The sequence below is a fragment of the Myotis daubentonii genome, chromosome 3 (genome assembly GCF_963259705.1).
Source record: "Myotis daubentonii chromosome 3, mMyoDau2.1, whole genome shotgun sequence".
Classification (NCBI taxonomy): Eukaryota; Metazoa; Chordata; class Mammalia; order Chiroptera; family Vespertilionidae; genus Myotis; species Myotis daubentonii.
Genome location: NC_081842.1, coordinates 180,261,488 through 180,288,200, shown reverse-complemented (window position 1 = coordinate 180,288,200; position 26,713 = coordinate 180,261,488). Strand labels below are relative to the sequence as shown.

At 43.2% G+C, this 26,713-nt stretch overlaps 2 protein-coding genes and 1 non-coding gene across 3 annotated transcripts in view; 2 read left to right on the top strand and 1 right to left on the bottom strand.

Moving 5' to 3' along the window:
- Positions 1-26,713, top strand: part of PRKAA2 (protein kinase AMP-activated catalytic subunit alpha 2) — a 259,642-nt gene that overhangs the window by 197,397 nt on the left and 35,532 nt on the right. The window lies entirely within an intron of this gene.
- C8A (complement C8 alpha chain) overlaps positions 1-26,713 on the top strand; it is a 65,730-nt gene that overhangs the window by 9,549 nt on the left and 29,468 nt on the right. The window contains exons 2-6 of the mRNA XM_059689415.1: positions 8,318-8,420; positions 12,838-12,982; positions 13,939-14,086; positions 19,360-19,549; positions 22,571-22,771. Coding sequence (XP_059545398.1) covers positions 8,318-8,420; positions 12,838-12,982; positions 13,939-14,086; positions 19,360-19,549; positions 22,571-22,771 — 787 coding nt within the window. The remainder of the gene's footprint in view (positions 1-8,317; positions 8,421-12,837; positions 12,983-13,938; positions 14,087-19,359; positions 19,550-22,570; positions 22,772-26,713) is intronic.
- On the bottom strand, positions 22,297-22,428 carry LOC132232189 (small nucleolar RNA SNORA9). Its single transcript, XR_009452328.1, has one exon. It is a non-coding gene; the product is annotated as a small nucleolar RNA SNORA9 (small nucleolar RNA).

Here is a 26,713-nt window from a genome sequence, read left to right as displayed (position 1 = left end):
CAGCAATCCTAAATGACTCACTAGATCAGATGGACTTAATAGACATCTTCAGAACACTTCACCCCAAAGCCAGGGAATATACATTCTACTCATGTGCTCATAAGACATATTCAAAAATAGACCATATATTGGGTCACAAGCAAAGTATCTCCAAATTCAAGAAGATTGAAATCATAAAAAGCATCTTCGCAGACCATGATGGCATAATATTAGAAATAAACTACAATAAAAACAACCCAAAATACTCAAACACCTGGAAGCTGAATAGCATGCTATTAAATATTGATTGGGTTACCAATGAGATCAAAGAAGAAATTAAAAACATCCTGGAAACTAATGGCGATGAAAACACAACAATCCAAAACCTATGGGACACAATGAAAGCAGTCCTGAGAGGGAAGTTTATAGCTCTACAGGCTATAAACAAGAAAAAACAAGAAAAAATGGTAGTAAATCATCTAACTCTACAACTCAAAGAATTAGAAAGAGAGCAACAAGAAAACCCCAGAGTGAGCAGAAGGAAGGAGATAATAAAGATTAGAGCAGAAATAAATGACATAGAGATCAAAAAAACAATACAGAAAATCAATGAAACCAAGAGCTGGTTCTTTGAAAGGATAAACAAGATTGACAAACCTCTAGCCAGACTCACCAAGAAGCAAAGAGAGAGGACCCAAATAAACAAAATAAGAAATGATAGAAGCGAAATAACAACAGACCCCACAGAAATACAAATGATTGTTAAAAAATACTATGGACAGCTCTACTCCAACAAACTAGACAACCTGGAGGAAATGGACAAATTCCTAGAAAAATACAACATTCCAACACTCAATCAGGAAGAATCTAAAAATCTCAACAGGCCAATAACTATGGAAGAAATTGAAGCAGTCATCAAAAAGCTTCCATCAAACAAAAGCCCAGGACCAGACAGCTTCACAGGGGAGTTTTACCAAACATTCAAGGAAGAACTAAAACCTATCCTCCTCAGACTACTACAAAAAATTCAAGAGGAAGGAACACTTCCAAGCTCATTCTATGAAGCCAGCATCACCCTAATACCAAAACCAGGTAAAGACAACACAATGAAAGAGAATTACAGGCCAATATCCCTCATGAACATAGATGCCAAAATCCTCAACAAAATCTTAGCAAATCGGATCCAGCAGTACATCAGAAAGATCATACACCATGACCAAGTAGGATTTATCCCAGGGATGCAAGGATGGTACAATATCCGCAAATCAATAAACGTGATACATCACATAAACAAATTGAAAGAAAAAAAACCACATGGTCATATCAATTGATGCAGAAAAAGCGTTTGACAAAATCCAACACCCATTTTTGATAAAAACTCTCAGCAAGGTGGGAGTAGAAGAATCTTACCTCAACATAATAAAAGCCATATATGACAGGCCCACAGCCAACATCATACTCAATGGACAAAAACTAACACCATTTCCCCTAAGAACAGGAACAAGACAGGGATGCCCCCTCTCACCACTCCTGTTCAACATAGTACTGGAAGTGTTAGCCATTGCAATTAGGCAAGAAGAAGAAATAAAAGGCATCCAAATTGGAAAAGAGGAAGTAAAACTGTCCTTATTTGCAGACGACATGATATTATACATACAAAACCCTAGAGACTCCATCAAAAAGCTACTAGACTTAATATATGAATTTGGCAATGTAGCAGGATACAAAATTAACCCCAAGAAATCTGAGGCATTTCTATACACCAATAGTGAACTTTCAGAAAGAGAGATTATAAAAACTATCCCGTTTACCATCGCACCAAAAAAAATTAAGCTACCTAGGAATAAACTTAACTAAAGAGGTAAAAGACCTCTACTCAGAAAACTACAGGACGTTGAAAAAAGATATAGAGGAAGACATAAACAGACGGAAGAACATACCGTGTTCATGGATTGGTAGAATCAACATCATTAAAATGTCCATACTACCCAAAGCAATCTATAAATTCAACGCACTTCCCATTAAAATACCAACGGCATACTTCAGAGATCTAGAACGAACTCTCCAAAAATTCATCTGGAATAAAAAAAGACCCCGAATAGCTGCAGCAATCCTGAAAAAGAACAAAGTAGGTGGGATCTCAATAGCAGATATCAAGATGTATTACAAAGCCACAGTTCTCAAAACTGCCTGGTACTGGCACAAGAATAGGCATATAGATCAATGGAATAGAATAGAGAGCCCAGAAATCGGCCTGAACCAATATGCTCAATTAATATTTGACAAAGGAGGCAAGAACATACAATGGAGCCAAGATAGTCTCTTCAATAAATGGTGTTGGGAAAATTGGACAGATATATGCAAGAAAATGAAACTAGACCACCAACTTACACCATACACAAAAATAAACTCAAAATGGATAAAGGACTTAAATGTACGACAGGAAACCATAAAAATTCTAGAAGAATCCAAAGGCAACAAAATCTCAGACATATGCCGAAGCAATTTCTTCACTGATACAGCTCCTAGGGCACTTGAAACTAAAGAGAAAATGAACAAATGGGACTACATCAAAATAAAAAGCTTCTGCACAGCAAAAGAAACCATCAGCAAAACAACGAGAAAACCCACTGTGTGGGAAAACATATTTGCCAATGTCATATCTGATAAGGGCCTAATCTCCAAAATTTATAGGGAACTCATACAACTTAACAAAAGGAAGATAAACAATCCAATCAAAAACTGGGCAAAGGACCTAAATAGACACCTTTCAAAAGAGGACATTCAGAAAGCCAAGAGACATATGAAAACATGCTCAAAGTCACTAATCATCCAAGAGATGCAAATCAAAACAGCAATGAGGTACCATCTCACACCTGTCAGACTGGCTAACATCAACAAATCAACAAACGACAAGTGCTGGAGAGGATGTGGAGAAAAAGGAACACTTGTGCACTGCTGGTGGGAATGCAGACTGGTGCAGCCACTATGGAAGACAGTATGGAGTTTCCTTAAAAAACTGAAAATGGAACTCCCATTTGACCCTGTGATCCCACTTCTAGGAATATATCCCAAGAAACCAGAAACACCAATCAGAAAGGATATATGCACCCCTATGTTCATAGCAGCACAATTCACCATAGCTAAGATCTGGAAACAGCCTAAGTGCCCATCAGTAGATGAATGGATTAGAAAACTGTGGTACATCTACACGATGGAATACTATGCTGCTGTAAAAAGGAAGGAACTCTTACCATTTGCAACGTCATGGATGGAACTGGAGAGCATTATGCTAAGTGAAATAAGCCAGTCAATAAAGGAAAAATACCACATGATCTCACTCATTCATGGACAATAGAGACCATTATAAACTTTTGAACAATAATAGATACAGAGGCAGAGCTGCCTCAAACAGATTGTCAAACTGCAGCGGGAAGGCCGGGGAAGGTTGGGGGGCAGGAGGTAGGGGGGTAAGAGATCAACTAAAGGACTTGTATCCATGCATATAAGCATAACCAATGGACATAAGACACTGGGTGATAGGGGAGGCAAGGGGACTGTCTAGGGCGGGGGGATAAAATGGATACATATGTAATACCCTTTGTAATACTTTAAGCAATAAAAAAACAAACAAACAAACAAACAAAAAAAACCAAATCAACAAACGACAAGTGCTGGAGAGGATGTGGAGAAAAAGGAACACTTGTGCACTGCTGGTGGGAATGCAGACTGGTGCAGCCACTATGGAAGACAGTATGGAGTTTCCTCAAAAAACTGAAAATGGAACTCCCATTTCACCCTGTGATCCCACTTCTAGGAATATATCCCAAGAAACCAGAAACACCAATCAGAAAGGATATATGCACCCCTATGTTCATAGCAGCACAATTCACCATAGCTAAGATCTGGAAACAGCCTAAGTGCCCATCAGTAGATGAATGGATTAGAAAACAGTGGTACATCTACACGATGGAATACTATGCTGCTGTAAAAAGGAAGGAACTCTTACCATTTGCAACGTCATGGATGGAACTGGAGAGCATTATGCTAAGTGAAATAAGCCAGTCAATGAAGGAAAAATACCACATGATCTCACTCATTCATGGCTAATAGAGACCATTATAAACTTTTGAACAATAATAGATACAGAGGCAGAGCTGCCTCAAACAGATTGTCAAACTGCAGCGGGAAGGCCGGGGAGGGTTGGGGGACAGGAGGTAGGGGGGGTAAGAGATCAACCAAAGGACTTGTATGCATGCATATAAGCATAAACAATGGACATAAGACACTGGGGGATAGGGAAGACTAGGGGACTGTCTAGGGCGGGGGGGAAAAATGGACATATATGTAATACCCTTTGTATGACTTTAAGCAATAAAAAAAATAACACTATTGTTACCAATGACAAAATTTGAGCTTTCAAGCCAAAATCAAAATTTTGGAAAAATATATCCACTATGATGAGCTTGAAGACATCACTGGCAATCTTAATAAATTTGACTTTTTATGTTGCATAAGAATGTGTTAATATTTTTAAAATGTGAATAATCAGTGAACCATTATTTTTCAAATTTACAATGCTTAATGTTACAAAAATCATGTATAGGTATCAGATCCATTGGAAGTATAAATAGACTAGTGGATTTTAATGAAACAACATACCAAAAATTCATTGATATGCTTTTAGATTCCACATTGCAACTAACATTTAAGGAATTGCCCATTGTCAAGTTTTGGTATAGTATCAAAGAACAGCCACAGTTATCTGAAGAGACTATTAAAATACTCTTCAACTGCATAACTTCTCAACTGTATAAATGTACAAGGAGGGTTTTTTTTTTTTCATAGAATTCAACCAAAGCCACATAAAGCAACAGATGGAATGAAGCAGCAGAAATGAGAATCTAGCTGCTTTCTACTAACCAGACATTAAAGATATTTCCAAAAATATAAAACAATGACACTTTCTCACTAATTATTATTCTTGGAAATGTATTTTTAATACACTTACTTTATATATATTGAAACATGTAATGGGTTTATTTTTGTAATTTTAAATAGAAAAATATATATTTTAAGTTTTTCTCAGTTTCAATTCTGAATTTTGTGAATATCAATAGCTCTCGTCCACTTACACAAAAGCTCTTTGGAGTTCTCAGTAGCACGTTATAGTATAAAAGGGTCCTGGGGCCCAAGTTTAAGAACTAGTGTTAAAGACAGTCACTTTCCTGACTACCTTGTCTAGGGGTGCAGCCTAGGTTCCATCCTTCCTCATGGGTAGCAACTCTGGCATAATTAGCATGAGATTTGAAGTACTTTTTAATTCTACACTCAGGAGATAGTTGTTCCATTCATTACAGCAGAGGCTATCTGATTCTCAGAGGTTGTGGCAACGTAACTACTTTGCCCAGTGGGCTGACCAGGCTTTGAAGGTATAGGAGCAGTGGTGGTGATGCTATGGAAAGAGACTCAGGCTTGGAGCCAGACAAACATCATGAGGAGCAAGAGATGGGCTTTGCCATCAAGCCAACTAGTTCAAACCCTGCCTCTGTCACTCTGGGCTATGACTTCAGGATTACTTAGCTTTTAGGATCTCAACTCTCTTATTTGTAAAACTAGAAGCCCGTTGCACGAACATTCGCGCAATAGGCCTTCCTTCCTCTGGCTGCCGGCACCAGTTTTCCTCCGGTACCCAAGACCCAGGCCTTTGGTCCAGCCGCAGCAGAGAAGCCAAGCCTCTTCAGTCTTCAGTCTTCACTCTGGCCAGAGCCTTCAGTCTTCACTCTGTGCCTACGTATGCAAATTAACTGCCATCTTTGTTGGGTTAATTTGCAAACTCATCTGATTGGCTGGTGGGCATAACGGAGTGATACCAATTTGCATGTTTCTCTTTTATGAATGCAAATAGGGCTGATTATATTTACCTCCTAGGATCATTATAGATATTACATGAGAAAATCCATGTAATGTTCTAGTGTGTAATAATAAAAGCCAATCTTTAATAAACACTTTATAAGCATTTTAATGTGCTTTCAATAACCCTGTTAAGTAATATTGTTAACATAGTTCTACAGATGGGAGAGCTATAGCTCAGTGAAGTTCAAGTTTTCAAAGTCAGTGGGGGGCTTAGATTAAAACTCAGTCTCTTCACCCAAGACCCCTTGTTTTTACCCACTGGCTTTTTGCTACTCAGACTCTTCAAAAATATTAATTCTCTTCAGTACTCATCTCTGTAAAAATAAGATTCATATAGAATGAAAAGAGATTTTATATAAACCCTCTAACATCATACCTATAAGAACAGGGGCATGACAAAATTTTCATTTTTCATTTCTTAAAAGTGTGACTGACTGGAATGAAATTTCCTTTGTTTAAGCTTGGCAACTTAAAACTGATACAGAAAGATGAAGAGTGCTGGAGATGGATGGTGGTGATGGTGGCAGAACAACATGAATGTACTTAATGCTGCTGAACTGCACATTTAAAAGTATAGTAACTTTTATATTGTGCATTTTACTTTAATAAAAGAAATTGGGGGAAAGAGAAAGGGCAATAGGCCATACAACTTTTGTTTTTAAAAGCACCATGTGTAGCCCTAGCTAGTTTGGCTCAGTGGATAGAGCATCAGCTTGGGGACTGAAGGGTCCCAGGTTCGATTCCAGTCAAGGGCACATGCCTGGGTTGCAGGCTTGATCCCCAGTAGGGGACATGCAGGAGGCAGTCAATCAATGATTCTCTCTCATCATTGATGTTTCCATTTCTCCCTCCCTCTCTAAAATCAATAAAAATATATTAAAAATAAATAAATAAAAATGCAACATATAATTCTTAAGAAGGAAGATAAAATCATTCCAGTGTGGATGTGCCCTTAGAACCAAGCCTTTCAGGTAAGAATAACTGAGCATCCCTGACATTCCCCCCACCCCCTGCTCTCTTCCCGCTCATGCCTCCAGATAATTGGAAGGGTAAGGGAATATCTTGTGACATTGCTGCCATAGGTACCCAGATGCCCAGATCAATGGGAAAACTTTACAACTTAGAAAAGTCAGCCTATGTTCAGCCATAAAAAAAGAAATCCTGCCATTTGTGGGTGAACATAGGATGAACCTGGAGGACATTATGCTAAGTAAGAAATGCCAGAGAGAGGAAGAGAATACTGCATCTAAAAAAGTTGAGTTCATAGAACCAGAGAGTAGATGATAGTAAGTGGTTATAGGGACAGAAGAGGGGGGAACATGGGGAGAGATTGGTCAAAGAGAAAAAACTTTTGGTTCTAGGATGAGTAAGTTCTGGCAATGCAATATACAGTGCGGAGATAATAGTTAATACTGTATTGTATATTCACTTGAAATTTGCTAAAAGAGTAGGTATTAAGTGCTCTCATCCCTCCAAAAAAAGTAATTGTAAGGTGATGGATTTGTTAATTAGCTTAATTGTGGTAATTATTTATATATCCTATATAATAAAAGCCTATGATGCAAATCGACGGAACATCAGAACAAACGGTGGAACCACCAGTTGCTATGATGCACACTGATCACCAGGGGACAGATGCTCAATGCAGGAGCTGTTCCCAGCCCACAGACCCCAGGCCAGCCAAGGTGGATGCCAGTGGGAGCCCACTGATCGCCCCGCCTGTCTCCCCACAGATTGGCCTTGATGGCTGGCCAGGCCTAGGGACCCTACCCATGCATGAAATTCATGCACGGGGGGCAGGGGTGTCCCCTCAGCCAAGCCTGCACCCTCCCCAATCTGGGCCCCTCAGGGGATGTCTGACTGCCAGTTTTGGCCTGGGAATTGGAGCTAAACTGGCAGTCAGACATCTCTCACAATTTTGGGCCACTGGCTCCTAATTGCTCACCTGCCTGCCTGTTTGGTTACCCCTAACTGCACCCTTGCCAGCCTAATTGCCCCTAACTGACCCCCTGCTGGCCTGGTAGCTCCTAACTGCCCCCTCTGCCATCCTGGTCACCCCCAACTGCCCCCCCCCCCCCGCTCTGACCTGGTTACCCCTCCCCCCCACCCCCACCGGCCTGTCTCCCCACACAGCCTACTATCCAGTCGTTTGGTTGTCCCTCACTAACCCCCCTGCTGGCCTGGTCATAGGCAGCTATCTTGTGAGGGTGTGAGGGTTAATTTGCACATTATCTCTTTATTATATAGGAGGATATTTTATAGCATACCTAAATATATATAATTTTTGTCAATTGTACCTCAATAAAACAGAAAAAAATTCAGCATCTGTTTTCCTATTATTAACATGCCTTCATATTAAAAGGCTTTTTGGAATTATCATAATACAATTTTTAAATTGAAGCTGGGATCTTTCTTCTTTTAGGAGAGTGAGTCGGGGGGCTGGGAGCTTGACGTTCACAGCAGTGAACTGCCAGCTGAGTGACTGGTCAGAGTGGACAGAATGTATTCAATGCCAGGACAGAAAGGTAAGACACTGAGACCAGTTTGGGGGCATTTAATATTTGAGTTGTGTACAGGCATTCAAATAAGATAAGCACCCAGGCCTATAAATCTGAAGGTCTGGGGAGAAATTGGGTCTAGAAATAGGTACTTGGAAGCCATGGATACATGGATGGTAGAACTTTTTTTTGCCTCTCCTGATTTTGTTTGTAAGGCATTATTGGGTGAAGCTGCAAAATATGTGTATGCTATGGCTTAGTCTCAGAAAAGTGGTTATTTGGAAAGGGGCACACTGACCCATGATGGCCTCTCTGGGTTCTAGCCAATCTACTGCCTTCTAATAAGGGCCATCTGAAGGGACGAATGGCTTAGGAACAAATGCCTCGCTGTCCATGACCCTGGTGAGCTGAGACAAACCAGAGCATGTCACAGAGGGGGCTCCTGAGGATTCCATTTCCATAGGTTGAAAAGGAAGAAATGCCCAATGAACCAATATGTGTCTATCATGCATGTCTAAGTGTTTTTGAATGGTCCATAATGGTGGGTAAACTCAGTGGTATATCAAAGGAAGGGGGATGCTGGTAGTGCTCCTCCACACTGTTCCAGCGGGGAGGAATATTAAATTTCTGACTTTGTTCAGAATCCCTAGTTCATAAGTCAATGCTCAACCACTGAACCACACCGGCCAGGCGCCTTGTCCTTTTCTTACAGGAGCTTTTGCAGAGTTGGCTGATGGTCCTCCTTACTCCAGACCCACTCTTTAGTTAGACGTGAAAGTGCCCATGAATGTTTGATGAGCTGTTCAAAACCAAGGTGTGGTAGAAACATCATTTGGGCATAGTTTATTCAACTTCAAACCCTGAACTTCATTGTTCTGCCACTCCCATCTCTGACATATGCCAAAGAACCCTAGGCTGCCACAGTTTTCATTCTAGACTGGCCCCCAAATGCTCATTTTGCTCTGAGATCCTGTAGTAGTTCTCTGGGTCATCTGTAACAAATTGCCACAAACAACAGAAATTTATTCTCTCCCAATTCTGGAGACCAGATGTTTGAAACTAAGGTATCAGCAGGGTTACCCTCCCTCTGGAGGCTTCAGGGGAGAATCTATTCCTTGCCTCTTCCAGCTCCTCGTGGCTATTGACAATCCTTGACATGTGGCTCCATCACTCCAATCCCTGCCTCTGTGGTCAATTGCCTCCTCCTCTGTGTGTTTCCTTTGTGTGTCTGTGTGATATCTCTCTCTGCCTTCCTCTTATAAGGACACTGTGATGGCATTGAGGGCTTATCTGGATTATCCAGAGTAATCTCATCTCAAAAACCTTAATAATGTTTGCAAATACCCCTTTTTCAAATAAAGTAACATTATCAACGTTCAATGGTTAAGGTTTCTTTCTTTCTTTCTTTCTTTCTTTCTTTCTTTCTTTCTTTCTTTCTTTCTTTCTTTCTTTCTTTCTTTCTTTTTTACATGGCCATTATTCAACCTTCCATATATCCCAAACTGCATTTTCTCATACATTGCAGTTTAGATAGCATATAGCACAAGTGAATGACTTATAGGTTAAATCAGAATTGAATGATTTCCTTAAAATAATTAAATCCTGTGAAGTGAAAGACACTCTAGTTTCTTTTTACTAGTATTAATATGTTTCTTCCTCTCGAAATCACACAAAGATGTGCATTTCTGGAAAGAAACATTATCTAGGAGCTAAAAGAGGAAATTACGTCTTAATGACACCCACCACAGGCTACAGCACGAAGAAGTCCCTCAGGGAATGTCCCCACCAACCTTCCTGCAACACAATGTCTTCATTATTTGGTAACAACCTAGAAAACAGGGAGCCAGTGGGGACAAACCTCATGTTTGCATCATTATTTCCAGTAGAGTCACCACAGGAAGGATGATAATGGCAAGGACAGTCACTATTTGTGAACTAATGTCTATATACCAGCACTGTGCTAATGCTTTAAATAAATTGTCTTATTGACTTTCACAGCCAACTGTACATGATAGATCTCATCATCCCCTTTGCTTGGGTCTCCCGTTAAGAAAGTGGCAGAGCCCGCGTTTAAAACTTGATCAGTGTGTTTCTCAAGTGCCCATTGTGCCTGTCCACTTCACTCTATGGCCTCTCCTGGAACACGATGGAGAATAACAATATTAGGCGGTCACCTGATCCAATTCCCACTCAGTCATAAATCCTTCTGGAGTAGCCCAACAGTTGGCTACAAGAATGATGATGATGTTGATAACTATGATTATTGATTGCATGCCAGCAATAAGGCAAAGTGCTAGTTTTTTACATGTATTATCATGGATCTTCACAACATGCTGAAATAGCTGTCATTTTATAGATGAGAAAACTGAGGTTCAGAGATGTCAAGAAATTTACCATGCATGGTAAATGGTAGAACTGGAATTCCAACCAAGTCTAAAATGGGGTCCATAGTAGTACATAACCTCTCAAACTTGTGAGATTAAATGAGGTAAAGAATATGAAGAGTTTGGACAATAATATGCACTCAATACAGGGTAGGTACCAGTACCACTATCACCATGTTGGTAACTGCAGACCTCAAAACTCAGATGAACTTTTTAAGGAGTAGAAAAGAGAACTGGCTCTATGTTGCTAGGCTGGATTGCTCAGAGAAGGTAAGTGACTTGTTCAGGGTCAGTTGGTAATGAATCTGGGATCTGAACTCAAGTCAGTCTAAGTCTCATGCCCTGGCTCTTCCAAATGTAGGACACAGTAAAAGAATCTTTAGTACCTTTGGTAATTGTTATTAGTGAGGTCAACTAGATCAACCGCATAATTTTTATAGATTTGGAAACCAAGGCACACAGTACCAAATACTGACACTTTACATAGCAAGTGAGAAATAGATTCAGATCAGGAGCCCATATCTCTTACTGCTCAAATCATTGCTTCCTGCTTCCTTACTAACATTCTTGAAGGAGAGGCCTGAAGAGTTGATTCAAGGTCAGAGGCAGCAGAAAATATGGGGCGGCACGTCGCCTTATTGAACATTTTGTAAGGAGCTCTCCATACAGCATGTCTTGTATTATTATATGCTTTATTTCCTCAGCTAGACTCTAAGCTTCTTGAAGGCAGGGATGGGTACTAAATGTCTCTGGATATCCTAATGTTCAGCTTTCGCCTTCTACAGTATCATGAAAACATAGAGCTCCAAGGCTGGTGTGCATTTTTATTCATTCTGTCCTCCTCTCAAGAAGTATTCATTCATCTGCAGTCAAAGCTGGACCCAGGGCCTCAGATGATGTCTTAGAGCTCTCCTTGTCTAACTCTTGGATGGGCTCTTTCTACATAGTAGGCAAGATGACCACTCAATGCCCACAGTCCCAGTAACTTCAATAAAAAGAAATGGTCTTTCCCAGTAGCTCTGAAAGAAAACCCTCAGAGAGGACTCTGTCTGTCCTAAGGTTGAGCCATGAGCCACACCCTGAGCCAATCATTGCAACTTGGAGATAGGAAGCTCTGGTTGCCCGGCCTGGTTCATAGCCATACATCCCTGTGACCGAGGGGAGGAGCTCATCCCCACTGAACTGTATGAGATATGTCTCAAGGAAAGAGAGGATGCCATGACCAGAAGAAATGCTGTGGAGGAAAAGCAATAAATGTCTTTAAAAAAAAAATATATATATATATATATATATATTTTGATTTCAGAGAGGAAGGGAGAGGGAGAGAGAGATAGAAACATCAATGATGAGAGAGAATCATTGATTGGCTGCCTCCTGCACATACCCCACACTGGAGATTGAGCCCACAACCTGAGCATGTGCCCTTACTGGGAATTGAACCATGACCTCCTGGTTCATTGGTCAATGCTCAACCACTGAGCCAAGCTGGCCAGGAAACAAACTTCTTCTAACAGTGCCTCCTGTGTACCTGACTATAGATGAAGGCACTGAGCCAATTAAGACATGGACCTTCCTTTTCCACTCCTACTCCCATGTGAAAATTGTTCCTAAACTAGTGAGAAAGGTAAACAAAGAAGCGGACAATCAATCAAAACCCTATGACAAGATCTAGAAAGAGAGGAATGCACAGGGAACTGTAGAATCCATTAGTTAGGAAAGGCTTTCCGAGGACCTATACCATGAATTTGAAAGGTGAATAGGAACTAACTGGTTGAAGAAGGGAGGAGCAGGTTCTTCCCAGGAATTAGGAAGATCCTAGACATATGGTGTTCAAGCCTTTCATTTGTGCTTGGAGGCCTTATTCAATACTGCAGCTGGCAACTGTGCCACCTCTGGTTGAATATCCATTTTTATGAACACTGATCTCTTCTTCAAAAGACAGCCTTTTAGGCAGCTCTCAATCATTAGACAGTTATTCCTTGTGCTGAGCTGAGACCTGCCTGCACAATTCTTGGTTGATTGAGAAACAATGAATGTGTCTGGTTCAAAATCTGATTTAGTACCGACACCGGAGCCTGCTTCAGCCAAACAAGTTTGGGGGGACCATCTGCAGTGGTGACATCTGGGATGAAATCAGCTGTCGCAGACCCACAGCTTGTGCAAGGCAAGCGCAGTGTGGACAGGATTTCCAGTGTAAAGAGACAGGTGAGTAACATTCTAGCGGAATAACAGATGTGCTCGTCACCTTAACATGCAAAACACTTTCCTGGGAGCTTGTCAAAAGAGGGACTCCTGAGCTTTTCCCCTAGCAACGGGTTAAGATGGGGCCCAGGAACCTGCATTTTAAGCCAAGTCAATAGCCCAAGTAATTTTGATGTAAGTTTGTAGGAAAATTTGTTGATTCTTTTCAAAAAGATATAATTCACTCACTCATCCTCTCATTGAATAAATATTGATTGTGCACATATTACATGCCAGGCAGTAGGCTACCTGCTGGTGATACAGACATTCAAAAAGAAAAACCCCAATGTGTCTGACCTCAAGGCACTCCTAGTCTCCTTAGCAGAGAGGCCTACAAGGAGTTGATGACAATACTGTGGGGGAGCCAGAGGAATGGGCATTAGCACATAGTCCAGGGAGGCATAAATCTGCTTTGGACAGTCAGAGCAGGCTTCAAAATGATACTTGAACTGAGACTTGGAAAATAAAGAATTTCTAGGAAAAAGAATGTGCAAAATATGAGGATTTAAGCGTTCCCTGTCAGTTCGGAATAATTAAAGGTCAGGTCTTTGTGAAGAGAGGCAGGGGATGGGCCAGGTAGGAACTGGGGCCAGACTGTAGCTTTTGGAAGAGGAATGGGGAGACACTGGAGGATACAGGTCAGGGGGATGACAGGGCCAGATTGGCATTTTAGAAAGACTACCAGGGCAGTAATGAGGAGGCTGGATTTTAGAAGGGAGCCTGGGGCAGGGCCTGAGCTAGGGCTGCAGGAGGGAGACAGTGAGCCTGGAAGTTAGAGAGGACAAAAGAAGGATGCAATAGGATGGAGAAGGCTGAGGGCAATTCAGAGGTGGAATGGACTGGGTGACGATGGATGTGGGTCATGAGGGAGAGGGAGGAGTCTGGGAGGCTCTAGGAGCATCCACAGTCTCTTCTCTCAGGTCGCTGCCTGAAACGCCACCTCGTGTGCAATGGAGACAAGGACTGCTCCGATGGCTCTGATGAGGACAACTGTGACGATGTCAGGGTCGTTGAAGACGACTGCACTCTGTATGACCCGATTCCAGGATCCGAGAGGGCAGCCTCTGGGTGAGTCCGTGCCTTCTGGCCATTTGGGAGCAGGGAATGATTTCTCCTCAATCATAAATATTAGTTTTGGAGACAGAAGAGGGTCTTTTTGGAGGATTCCTCTGGAATGCTTCCCATGAGGCAGCTGTCACTGTCCATTGAAGGTGGTGTCTTAGTCCCGTTGGGCTATAATAAAGTGCTGCACACTAGGTGGCTTATAAACAACAGAAATGTCTTTCTCATGGTTCTGGAGGATGAAAGTCCGAGATCAGGGTGTCAGCACTGTCAGGTGAGTGCCCTTTTGCACAAGGTGGCAGGGGCTAGGGATCTCTGTGGGGTCTCCTTTATAAGAGCACTAATAACCTTCATGAGAGCTCCACCATCAGGATCTAAGCACCTCCTGAAGGCCCCCCCACTCCTAACACCATCACAGCAGGGAACAGGACTTTAACATATGAAATCTGGGGGATACAACACTCAGTCCATAGCAGGGGGCTCGCCCAGTCCTGCCTGCATGCCATACTTGTTTCCCCCTCTATGTCTCTACCTGAGAGTTCCCCTCTCCTTTTTCCCCTGCCCACTCACTGCTCACTCCTCTCACCCCAATTCCATCGCCAAGTTCCCTCTAAGAAGCCACATCTCCCATGAGTGCTTCCCTGATGTCTCAGAGGATGATGCTTCTCTGACCCGAGTGCCCTTCCCAGTAGCCCTGTTCACATCTGGCTTTGGACTGCACTTGCTGGTATAAGCAGGGCTAACAGGGCTGACAGGGCAAAGAAGATGGATTTGGGGTGATATGGAGAGATGCCTGACTCTCTACTTTACGAGTGCTCACTCACACCTCCCAGGCACAGTGTCTTTATCTGTTGAGATTCAGTCAGCCTTGATTCTAACTTTATCCTATACATTCTGCTCAGGGTCAGTTCCTTGAATGCATCACTCTTTTGTTTTGAGACTTAATATGTTAAATTCCTCCTTTCTGACATGTCCTTCCCCATGTTTCTCACCTGCCTAACATCTTACCTAGAGTTATAAACTAAATTTTGTCCCCCTAAAACGCATCAGATGAAGCCCTAACCTCCGTGTGGCTGTATTTGGAGATTATTAAGGCTGACTGAGGTCATTGGGGCGGGGGGGGAGGGAATAATCCAATAGGACTCATGACCTCATAAGAAGAGGGGGAGACCCCAGAGATTGCTCCCACAACATGCAGAGAAGACGCCACGCCAGGGCACAGTGAGAAGGGGGCCATCTGCAACCAGGAAGAGGCCTCACCAGAAACCAATCCCGACAGCGCTTTGATCTTGGACTTCCAACCTCCTGAACTGAGAGAAAATAAATGTTTATTCTCTGAGTCACCCATTCTGTGGTATTTTATGACAGCCCGAGCTAACACACCTATGCATCACCTCCTCCACTCTTCTCGACACTCCTCCTTTTGACAGGGTCTAGACGACACTCCTCCTTTTGACAGGGTCTAGACTGGCTTACCCTTCTTGTTGCTCCCAGAGTCCTTTGTGTGTCGTAGCCTCCCAGCGCATATCCAGCAGGGCTGGGACATCTGATACAATGTCCTTCGGCCCCGATAAGAACTCCTCCTCACCTCTGCTTCTGCAGCACCCAGCACAGGGCCACGCCCCTGGTGACACCCAGTAGTCAGCTTCCTGGCACTTCCTCTTGGTCCTGGATCCTGTCCCTTAACTTGAATGTAAACTCTTTGAAGGCAAAGAGGCTGCTCAGACTCTCCTTTTTATCACCTCAGCTTGATGTCAGAGCTTTCCCCACAAGAGCCTCTCACTGAGTATTGGCTGAATGGAAGAAATCAATATGAGGAACCGGATCTTTGCAGACGAGGGAGCGGGGAGATGGAGTAATCATCACAGAGTGACCCGGCCACGGTGCAGCCCAGGCAGGGCCAGGGGAGGGTGCTGGGAGGTGCAGCTCGCTTTCATTACAGCATAACTGCCCTAATATCACAGCCCACCTACCAGATAGGATGGAGTCCTGTAAGCGCACGTAGATGCACACTTATGACAAGGCTCTAAATTTCCATTTTCTTTCCGACTAATAGTATTAGTTTGCTCTGTTTGCCATAACAAAGTATCACCTACCAGGTGGCTGAAGCAACAGAAATGTACTTTCTCACAGTTCTGGAGGCTGAAGGTCTGTGGCCAGGTGTCGGCAGGGTGTTTTCCTCTGAGGCCTCTCTCCTGGGTTTGTGGATGGCCATCTTCTCTCTGCGTGTTCACACTGTCTTCCCTCCATATGGGTCTGGGTCCAAATTTCCTCTTTTAATCAGATTACAGCCCACCTTAAGGACCTCCTTTTAACTTAATTACCTCGGTAATGACTCTACCACCAAAAATGCAGTCAAATTCTGAAGTTTTGGGGGTCAGGATTTCAACATATGAATGTTAGGGGGGAACGCAGTTTAGCCCCTTACACCAATAAAAGGAGATTGTTGTAGATTTTGAAAGTGACTGTCGGGTGAATGGAGTAGAAGCATACAATGTTGAGGCTTGACTTGAAACATAATTACCTTTTTATTGGCACAAAGATCACAGATTTGCTCATGAGCTTCCTGCTTTGCCCACACCAGACACTGAAACCACTAGAATGGCTCCTCCTCCACTCCCAGCAGCTGATATTTTGATGTTTTTTCTATTCAAGTTCTTAGAAGCCTTTCCAGAAATATTTTTTACTAATTGAAGCCTTTCCTAGTTTTTAATTTGTATTTATTATTACAGTCATCACCTATGTTTGACTTCTATAAAACTGAGTCTTCCCTCACCCTCCCTGCCCTGCACCCACCCATTGCCCTCTCTCTCAGCCCTTTCTAGAGCTGACCCTGTAACAGCGTGGTGTAGGGACTTCCAGATCATGGGAAAATGCATGGGCAATATAGACTGTTTGGAAAATGTTCCTATAATATATATTGTGCATTATAGACATTAGTTTCCATAAATGTGATCCTGCTGTATATAGTCCACAATTTGCTTTTTTCAGTTAATACATTTTGAATATTTCCCCCATATTTTTCATTGTCTCTTTTTAAGTACCATATTATGTTCTCTAACAGCACAGTATGGCCTGCAGGCCAAGCTCAGCCTGCTGCTGTCTGTGTGTATAAATATAGTCCTACTGGAACACGCTTTCTACCTTACAATGGCAGCACTGAGTAGTTGCAGCAGAGATCTGTAGCCTGCAAGGTCCAAAATATTTACTATCTGGCCCTTTGTAAAAAAGAAAAAGTTGTCGACTCTTCTCCTATAGTATAAATATATGATAACTTATTTAACTGCTTTCAATAGAAAGATAGATTGTTTTTCATTTTCTCTAATAAACCAACACTGCAGTGAACATCCTTATACACACTGTTTTACACACCTGTGAATATTTCTACATAGCAGAATTCCAAAAAGCAGAATTTTTCGACTGTCTTTTTCTTTTCACTAGGGCTTCTGCAACCAGATTTTCCCAAATAGATGTAGGCTTGGAGGTTACATATAAGCTTAGGACATATTATTCCCGTGAGTTTTGGTTTGGCCTGTTAGAGAGCTTGAATTTATAAACTATAGGCAGAAACCATTCACTAGGGGGAAAGATAGAAAGTGCAGAAATAAAGGAAAAGATAGAAATAAAGATAGAAGTAAAGGAAAAGAACCCAGATTTGTGTCCAAAAAAACTCTAGGGGGAAAAAATCTAGCTGCGATTACAAGCAAGTTACTTAATTTTTCTGACCTTCAATTTCTGTATTGGCAAAACTGTCATGGGGTTGAAAGCTAGTGTATGCTAAATGTCTGGCAGAGTGTGTATTCAATCCATCAGAGCTATTATTACTCACTTCCACTAATATGAGGAAAGAGGTTGAGAAAGGAAGAGAAGAAGGAAGTTCATTTACATTTAATTTCTACTACATGCCAGGTGCTCTATAGTTGTCCATTTACTTCTCTGAAGCAGGTTTTATTTAGTTTTTACACATCTTACTGCCTTTGCCCCTTTCCACAGAGGCCACAGACAAATATGACAAGATAAGCACTGAATGCCATTGGACCCCAGAAGAGGGGCGACTGTCTGCCCAAGATCATCAAAAAGGCAGTACAGAGGAGGCAATGTTTGAGTTGCGTCCTGAAGGCTGAATAGGAGTTTGAGAGGCAGAAACAGGCAATCATTTTATTGTCTAGATCGAAGGCTTTCATTGTCAGATTTTGGAACTCGTACCAATTCTAAATGCTCTGGTTCAATTAACTTTCTCTGTTTAGAAAATTAAAGCTGTATTTCAACTGTTTAACATTATTGTTATCTAAATAATGTTAAACCATCCATGGCCAAAATACAGAACTTAAGCAGATAGATTTGAAATACCCCAGAGAGGGAAGCATGGGAAAATATTTCTGGAACAGTAGCGGGCTCAGGGAAAGGAAGCACAATTGTTGAGTGCCTAATATGTACTATCAACTTGACTTCTGTTTGACTTTAACACTTTCTTTTAGACTTCACAAAAACCCTGAGAGGTAGTTTTATTTATGTCTGTTCTTCAAGTGAGGAAAATGACCTTCAGGAAGATTCTAGAATGTGTCCAAAGTCTCACAGCTAGTAAATGGCAGAACTGGAAATTAAACAGGAGTCTCCCGGACTTTCAAACTGTGCACCCTCCGACATTCCATGCCTCCTTGAAGACAATGGCCTCCTTGAGGATTAGATTCTCAGCTTAGCACTGACTTACTCAGAAAATTTCAAACCTACATTTTTTTTTATCAGCAGTATTATTCTCTGAAATAATACTAGCAGCAACATTTATTTAGTGCTTAATCTATGCTAATAACTAGTAAGATTCCTTTGCATGTTTTGGCTTGATGTTTAACTCTATGAGGGCAGTAGTATTAACTGCTTTTTCCAAATTATTAAACCGAGGCACAGAGAGTTAAATGCTTTGCCCAAGGTCACAGAGGTGGATGTGGCAGGCATGGGAAATGGGTTTAGACTGTCGGATTCCTGTTCTTAAACTCTTGATAATTATGCACATTCTTCCTCAACTTATTCAGTAAGTGCTTAGGTGTGTCTCCGATGTGGGAGCACTGTTCTAGATGCTGAATGGAGCTGTCTGGTGCTCTGGTTAAAGGGAGCCTAAAGGCCCAGGCCCAGCTCACTCAGTCCCCCATCGCTACCCAAAGTGACCTTCAAGGTACTTTGAGGACTCCACAGAACACAGTTTGAGAAACCACTGCTCAGGCTACCAGCTGCAACATCGTCCAGGGGCTACTTCATGCTATCTGCCTGACTTTTCAATTTAGGTATAATATCCTGACCCGGACAGAAGCTCAGAATGTGTACGACGCCAGGTATTATGGGGGCCAGTGTGAGACAGTATACAACGGGGAATGGAGGGAACTTCGATACGACTCCACCTGTGAGCGTCTGTACTATGGGGATGATGAGAAATACTTCCGGAAACCCTACAACTTCCTGATGTATCGCTTTGAAGTAAGTCTCAATGGGGCACTCAAAGGAGAGGCTTGTTGGGGGAGATGAATGCCTTGCACGGAAGATTTTATGTATCATAGAGCTTGTAGGTGGCTGAAGGTCCCTTTACACCTACCCCCTATATCAGTGGTTCTCAACCTTCCTAATGCCGCAACCCTTTAATACAGTTCCTCAGGTTGTGGTGACCCCCAACCATAAAGTTATTTTTGTTGCTACTTCATAACTGTAATTTTGCTACTGTTATGAATCATAATGTAAATATCTGATATGCAGGATGTATTTAGGTGACCCCTGTGAAAGGGTCGTTTGACCCCCAAAGGGGTTGCGACCCACAGGTTGAGAACCTCTGCCCTACATTCTCAGTGCTAAAGGGCACTGAGAGGCATGGGCAGGGCTAGGGAGAGGAGTGAGGTCAGTGTGACCACCCGCCTGCTAGATCGTGGCTCCATTCTAAAGTCAATAAAAGAGATTCAGGCCCTATTCTCTGGGCTGCTAATCAGAAGACCTGTTTCCAAGTTGTGGACCTGTTAGAATATAAGAGCGGTCAGCCCTCTGTATTAGCAGGTTCTGCCTCTGTGGATTCAACCAAATGTGTATCAGTTTTACTTCCACACGAATTGTTCCATAATAGCAGGATGGGGTAGGTGCTATCACTGTCCCATTTTAGATGCTAAAAACCCAGAGACTTAGAAGGCTAAAGTGCCAGGCCCAAAGCTGTACTGAAGTAGGTGGCAGAGATAAGATTGAAACCCAGATATATCCTGGATAGATGTAATATTTATTTATTTATTTATTTATTTATTTATTTATTTATTTTATTGTTAAGATATTTTTATTGATTTCAGAGAGGAAGAAAGAGATAGAAACACCAATGATGAGAGAGAGCCATTGTTTTGCTGCCTCCTGCATGCCCCACAGGGGATGGAGCCCACAACCATGGCATGTGCCCTGACTGGGAATTGAACCGTGACCTCCTGGTTCATAGGTAGGGGTACAACCACTGAGCCACACTGGCCGGGCTGGATATATATCATTTAGAAGGAAGAATGAATTATACAGATTATATCTATTTAGTTATACTCATCATATATACACATGTTATATCTATAGAGAGAGATAGTAGAATCCTAGGACTCTAAACAATTATCAAGTCATATTCACCACTTCAAGTTTCTCAAGAGAAAAATATTGACACAAGATAAAGGCAGGCTTATGGAGTCTGTGTTTAGGAGTTGGCTTCCCCCACCCACTTTCACCTCTGCCATCAGGTCTAAAATAAACCATGCTAGCAGACAGGAAAATATTATTTTCCTAACCTTGAGGATGTTCTGGGCCAGGGCCTATGCGTCAGGCACCAGCAGTTGTCAACCGGTGGTCCGCAGACCACTGGTGGTCTGTGAGGTCCGAAAGGTTGGTGATCGCTGCACTAGGCTATACTGTGGCAACAAAGGATTCTGGGAGCTCTGATTTGAAGCAGCAGTGCCCTACTGATGCTATTTGTCCATCCGAAAGTGGAAAGGAAACTCATATTATCATAGACACATAGGACCCTGACTGATGGAGGTTCTAACTCGCCACATGCTCTCGTGATTGCACAGTGAACCACTCATGTGCTCTTAACCCTTGCTTTCTTGGCTCCAGCAAAGCATAAGACCATGCCTCAGCTCAGGGTGGCAGAGAAATGCAACCCCACTGTGAGCCTGGAATGAAATAACCGAACATTTGTGGGCAGCACTCAAGCTTACTGTGCTTAAAACTCTTATCACCTGCCTGCCTTCCTTTGACCCTTTCCTCCCTGGTCCACACCCAGGCGATGCTTTTTGTATCTGTCCATTGCAGAGCCAAGTGACCTTCTCTTTTTAACTCAGCTAAAACAAAATACATGCTCAGAACAGTATAGAATTTTATCAGGACTATCTCTGTGCATGTGTCTGTAAATAAATATTTTAGCAATAATACGAAACAGTAACTAAAAACACTGCTGTATTTTCTATATCTTAGTATCAATCTGATGCTCAATTAACCTTTTATTTATTTACTAGAGGCCCGGTGCACAAATTTCGTGCGCGGGGGTGTGGGGGGGGGAGGGCGCGCGGTAGGCTCAGCCCAGCCTGTACCCTCTCCAATCTGGGACCCCTCGGGGGATGTCCAACTGCCCATGATAGGGCCTAAACCAGCAGTCAGACATCTCCCTCAAATCTGGGACCTCTGGCTCCTAACTGCTCACCTGCCTGCCTGCCTGATCACCCTTAACTGCCCCCCCTGCAAGCCTGATCACCCCTAACTGCCTCTGCCTGCCAGCCTGGTCACCCCCAACCGGCCCCCCCCTCCCCCGCTGCTGGCCTGGTCACCCCATGCAGTCTGCTGTTTGGTTGTCAGTCCGGTGTTTTGATCGTGACGGCCCCTGGCTTTTTATATATTAGGATTATATCTATACATATATACACAAATATATTGTGTATATATATATATATACACACTATATATATATATATACACACATATATATATGTGTATATATATTGATTTCAGAGAGGAAGGGAGAGATAGAAACATCAATAATGAGAGAATATTATTGATTGGTTACCTCCTGCATGCCCCACACTGGGGATTGAGCATGCCCAGTCGGGCATGTCCTCTGACTGGGAATCAAACTGTGACCTCCTGGTTCATAGGATGACACTCAACCACTGAGCCATGCTGGATTGGTCCCAATAAGCCTTTTTTTTTTTTTTTTTTTTTTTTTGCAATGTCTGAAACTTCTATAACCTTGCTCCAGACGCAGCAGGGCAAGGCCTCAAACCGTTCCACAATGTTCTCGCAAGCATGGCAGGAATGCACAGGGCCACCCCAGACCCCAGCATGCTGGAGGCTTGCAGCCCAATTAGCCTTTTTTAAAAGACTTATTTATAATAACCTGAAACTTGGTGGATATTTTACAAAGCAAAGATTTAAATGTTAAGTATGAACTGGAATATAACTCTATGTGCACAAAGCTAACATCCATTTGTTTCTTTTCAGGCCCTGGCAGACACTAGTTTCTCCACAGAGTTTTATGATGATACAAATGAAGTTTTTTCCAAACTAAAAAATGACCTGTTTGTGTCAGGTGGATTGACCGTTGGTATAGGCCTAGCACGCATCCCTGTAACAGTGGATGCAGGTGTATCCGGATCATATGGCTCTTCGATCGTGAATGAGTTAAGCAAGTATAATGAGAAGGTATTAAAATATAATGCCAATGTCGCACAGTAATCCATAATCCATACTGAACACGTATTGCCTTAATTGCATTAAAAAGTACAGTAGTAATTGAACTTTCATTTGCTTGTGTAATTGGAAATGTCTGATCAGTGTTAATCACGTTTGCTTTTCTTATTACACTTTTGCACACAGGATCATCACAGAGGGAATAAAATCAAATGATGAGACTAGAGCCCTTATCACTTTGCCCCATTCTTTTTCATGGTTACCTGGAGCATGTTGGGAAATACTTAGAATGGTAATGTCTCAAAGAGAAACAGACAGGCCCTCTAAACTAGACTTGGAAGAATGCTAAAGCAAGCCTTACTTTTCCAAATAGATCAGAGGGCTGACATGCTGCATCAGTTTTCTTTCTGTTTTAAAAAAATTGAAATATATATATATATATATATATATATATATATATATATATATTAGAGGCCCAGTGCACAAAAATTTGTGCACTTGGGGGGGGGGTCCCTCAGCCCGGCCTGTGCCCTCTCGCAGTCTGGGACCCCTCAGGAGATAACGACCTGCTGGCTTAGGCCTGCTCCCGGGTGGCAGAGGGCAGGCCTAATCCCTAGGTGCAGCCCCTGGTCGGGCTCAGAGCAGGGCCGATTGGGGAGTTGGGGCGCCGCCCCCTGTCATGCACAGAGCAGAGCGGATTGGGAGGTTGCGATGCCACCCTCAGTCATGCTCAAGGTAGGGCCGATTGGGGGGTTGGGGCACTGCCTCCTGTCACGCACAAAGCAGGGCTGATCAGGGGGTTGGGGAGCTCCCCCCTGTCACGCATAGAGCAGGGCCCATCAGGGGGTTGGGGAGCTCCCCCCTGTCATGCACAGAGCAGGGCCCATCAGGGGGTTGGGGAGCTCCCCCCTGTCACGCATAGAGCAGGGCCCATCAGGGGGTTGGGGAGCTCCCCCCTGTCATGCACAGAGCAGGGCCCATCAGGGGGTTGAGGAGCTCCCCCCTGTCACTAACAGAGTAGGGCCAATAGGGGAGTTGGGGCACCGCCCCCTGTCACACACAGAGCAGGACAGATCAGGGGGTTGTGGTGCCGCCACTGTCACACTCAGGGCAGGGCCGATGGGGAGGTTATGGCTCTACCCCATCACACACAGAGCAGGGCCTGTGGGGTGGGGGGGTTGGGGCACCGCACCCTGTCACACACAGAGCCGCAGGGCGATCAGGGGGTTGGGGAGCTCCCCGCTAACAGGCACAGAGCAGGGCCGATCAGGCGGTTGGGGCGCCTTCCCCTGTCAGGAACAGAGCAGGGCCGATAGGGAGGTTGTGGCCCTGCCCCCTGTCACACACAGAGCCGCAGGGCGATCAGGGGGTTTGGGCCCTGCCCCCTGTCATGCTGATCCCTGTGCCGGGAGGCCTCGCGGCTCCACTGATCCCGGTGCTGGGAGGCATATTACCCTTTTACTATATAGAATAGAGGCCTGGTGCATGGATGGGGCTGGCTGGTTTGCCCTGAAGGGTGTCCTGGATCAGGGTGGGGTCCCCACTGGGGTGCCTGGCCAGCCTGGATGAGGGGATGATGGCTGTTTGCAGCTGGTCACACACCCTTCAGGGTGGGGGTCCCCACTGGGGTGCCTGGCCAGTCTGGGTGAGGGGCTGAGGGCTGTTTTCAGGCTGGGACTGAAGCTCCCAACTGCTCCTTTTTTTCTTATTCTTTTTTTTATTCTGGGCCAGCTTTAGCTCTGGCTCCAGCTCTGAGGCTTCAGCTGCTGAAAGCAGGTATCTGGTTTGTTTGGGTTCTGTAATCGAAACAATGTATAACTCCAGCTCTGAGATCCCGGCCGGCTGAAAGCTGGTTTCTGGGGTTTTGTTTAGCTTCTATATTTGTTACAATGTTTCTTAAACTGCAAGCTCAGAGGCCGGCAAGGCAGGCGGGGAAAGTTGGAGTCCTCCGTCACTGAAGCAAGCAAGCCTCATGTTCAGTTTAAGCTGCCTGGCTGCCGGCTGCCATCTTGGCTGACAGTTAATTTGCATATGGCCCTGATTAGCCAATGGGAAGGGTAGCGGTCGTATGCTAATTACAATGTTTCTCTTTTATTAGATAGGATATATATATATATATATATATATATATATATATATATATATATATGATTTTAGAGAGGAAGGAAGAGGGAGAGAGAGAGATAGAAACATCAATGATGAGAGAGAATCATTGATCCACTGCTTCTTGCATGCCCTCTACTGGGGATCAAGCCTGCAATGGGGGCATGGGCCCTTGACAGGAATTGAACCTGGGACTCTTCAGTCCACAGGTCGATGCTCTATTCACTGAGCCAAACCAACTAGGGCTGCATCAGTTTTTCATTTATTCATCAAGCATTCACTACTGTCTATTGTCCTGAGAGGTGAGGCAGTGCTTCCCTGTGGAAAGAACATCTCCTTAAACTGAAATATAAAGACCAGTTCAAGTTCTTCAGTTGACAGGAGGCAGAAGTTAACTGAAGGGTATTCTAGGCATGGGCAGCAGCAGATACAGAGACCTGGAGATGAGAGAATGTCTCACAGATTTGGGATGGAAAGTGCTTCAGCTGGCTGAAGCCCAGGTCAGGAAGGAAAATTAGGGAGTGATGAGGATGGAGAGGCAATGAGGAGCCAGAGGAATATTTATTGAGTAGGTTAGAAATTTACCAAAATGCCTCAATAACATCGATTCCAGAACTGTGGGCTTAGTTGGGGCTCAAAAATGATTTTTTAAAATATATATATTTTTATTATTATCTTTATTTAAAAAATATATTCAGAGAGGAAGGGAGAGGGAAAGATAAAAACATCAATGATGACAGAAAATCATTGATCGGCTGCCTCCTGCACGCTCCTTACTGGGGATTGAGCCCGAAACCTGGGCATGTGCCATTGACTGGAATCCAACTGGGGACCCTTCAGTCTGCAGGCTGGTGCTCTATCCACTGAGCAAGACCAGCCAGGGAACAAAAATTATTTCAAATGATAAAAATATAGTTACAAAAATTAACTTATGCATAAAATATCAATTACATTCTGGAGATTTGCCACCAATGAGCTACTGATCTGAAGGGGAAGCATTGTTCTCTGATCTGGCTATTCATATTTTTTCTAAAAGCAGGTGACCTCGTCAAACTTTCACTATCACTTTGGATCAAGGTTTTCATTATCTGGAAGTAATGCCCACACATGACCCTCTTACTCTTAAACCAATTCAGCATTACCTGGTCTTGGCTTTTTAATTATTATTATTACATCAGGATCCTGGTTTTCTTTATTACTAAACAGCACATAATTATCACTAACTAGAATGTGAGCTACATTAGGGCAGGAGCCTCTCTCAGTCAAGATCATGTCCACTGCACCTAGCAGAGTGCACATGAGTATGGGCACTTTTAGATATTTGTGCAGTGAGTTAAATAAATAAATAATCCTGGCATTTGGCCTTGTCATTGAAAATACTTCTAAGCATCATTCTTATTGGATACCTAATACTTGTGTAGGCAGTTGCATAATGCAATGCTTTCACTGGAGCAGGGAGAAATGTGGAGGTGAGAATGGACTATGGGCAGAATAGAGGCGAGGAGCACAGGGAAGCACAAAGCAGGAAGTAACCCAGGGGAGCATTGATGAGAACTTGACCTGGACAGTGAGAACAGAGATACGGCCATGGGAAAAGAAGCGGAAAACACCCTGGTGTCTGATGTGTGCTTGTAAAATATTCTAATCCTCCATGACATATCTTTATGCTCATATAATTATATGTAAACTAGAGGCCTGATGGGTGAAATTTGTGCAAGAGTAGGCCTTCTTTTCCCCAGCTGCTGGAATCAACCTCCTTCTGGCACCCGGGACCCAGGCTCCCCTCTGGCCCTGGCTTTGTCCGGAAGGACATCCGAATGATATCTAGTCTAATTAGCATATTACTCTTTT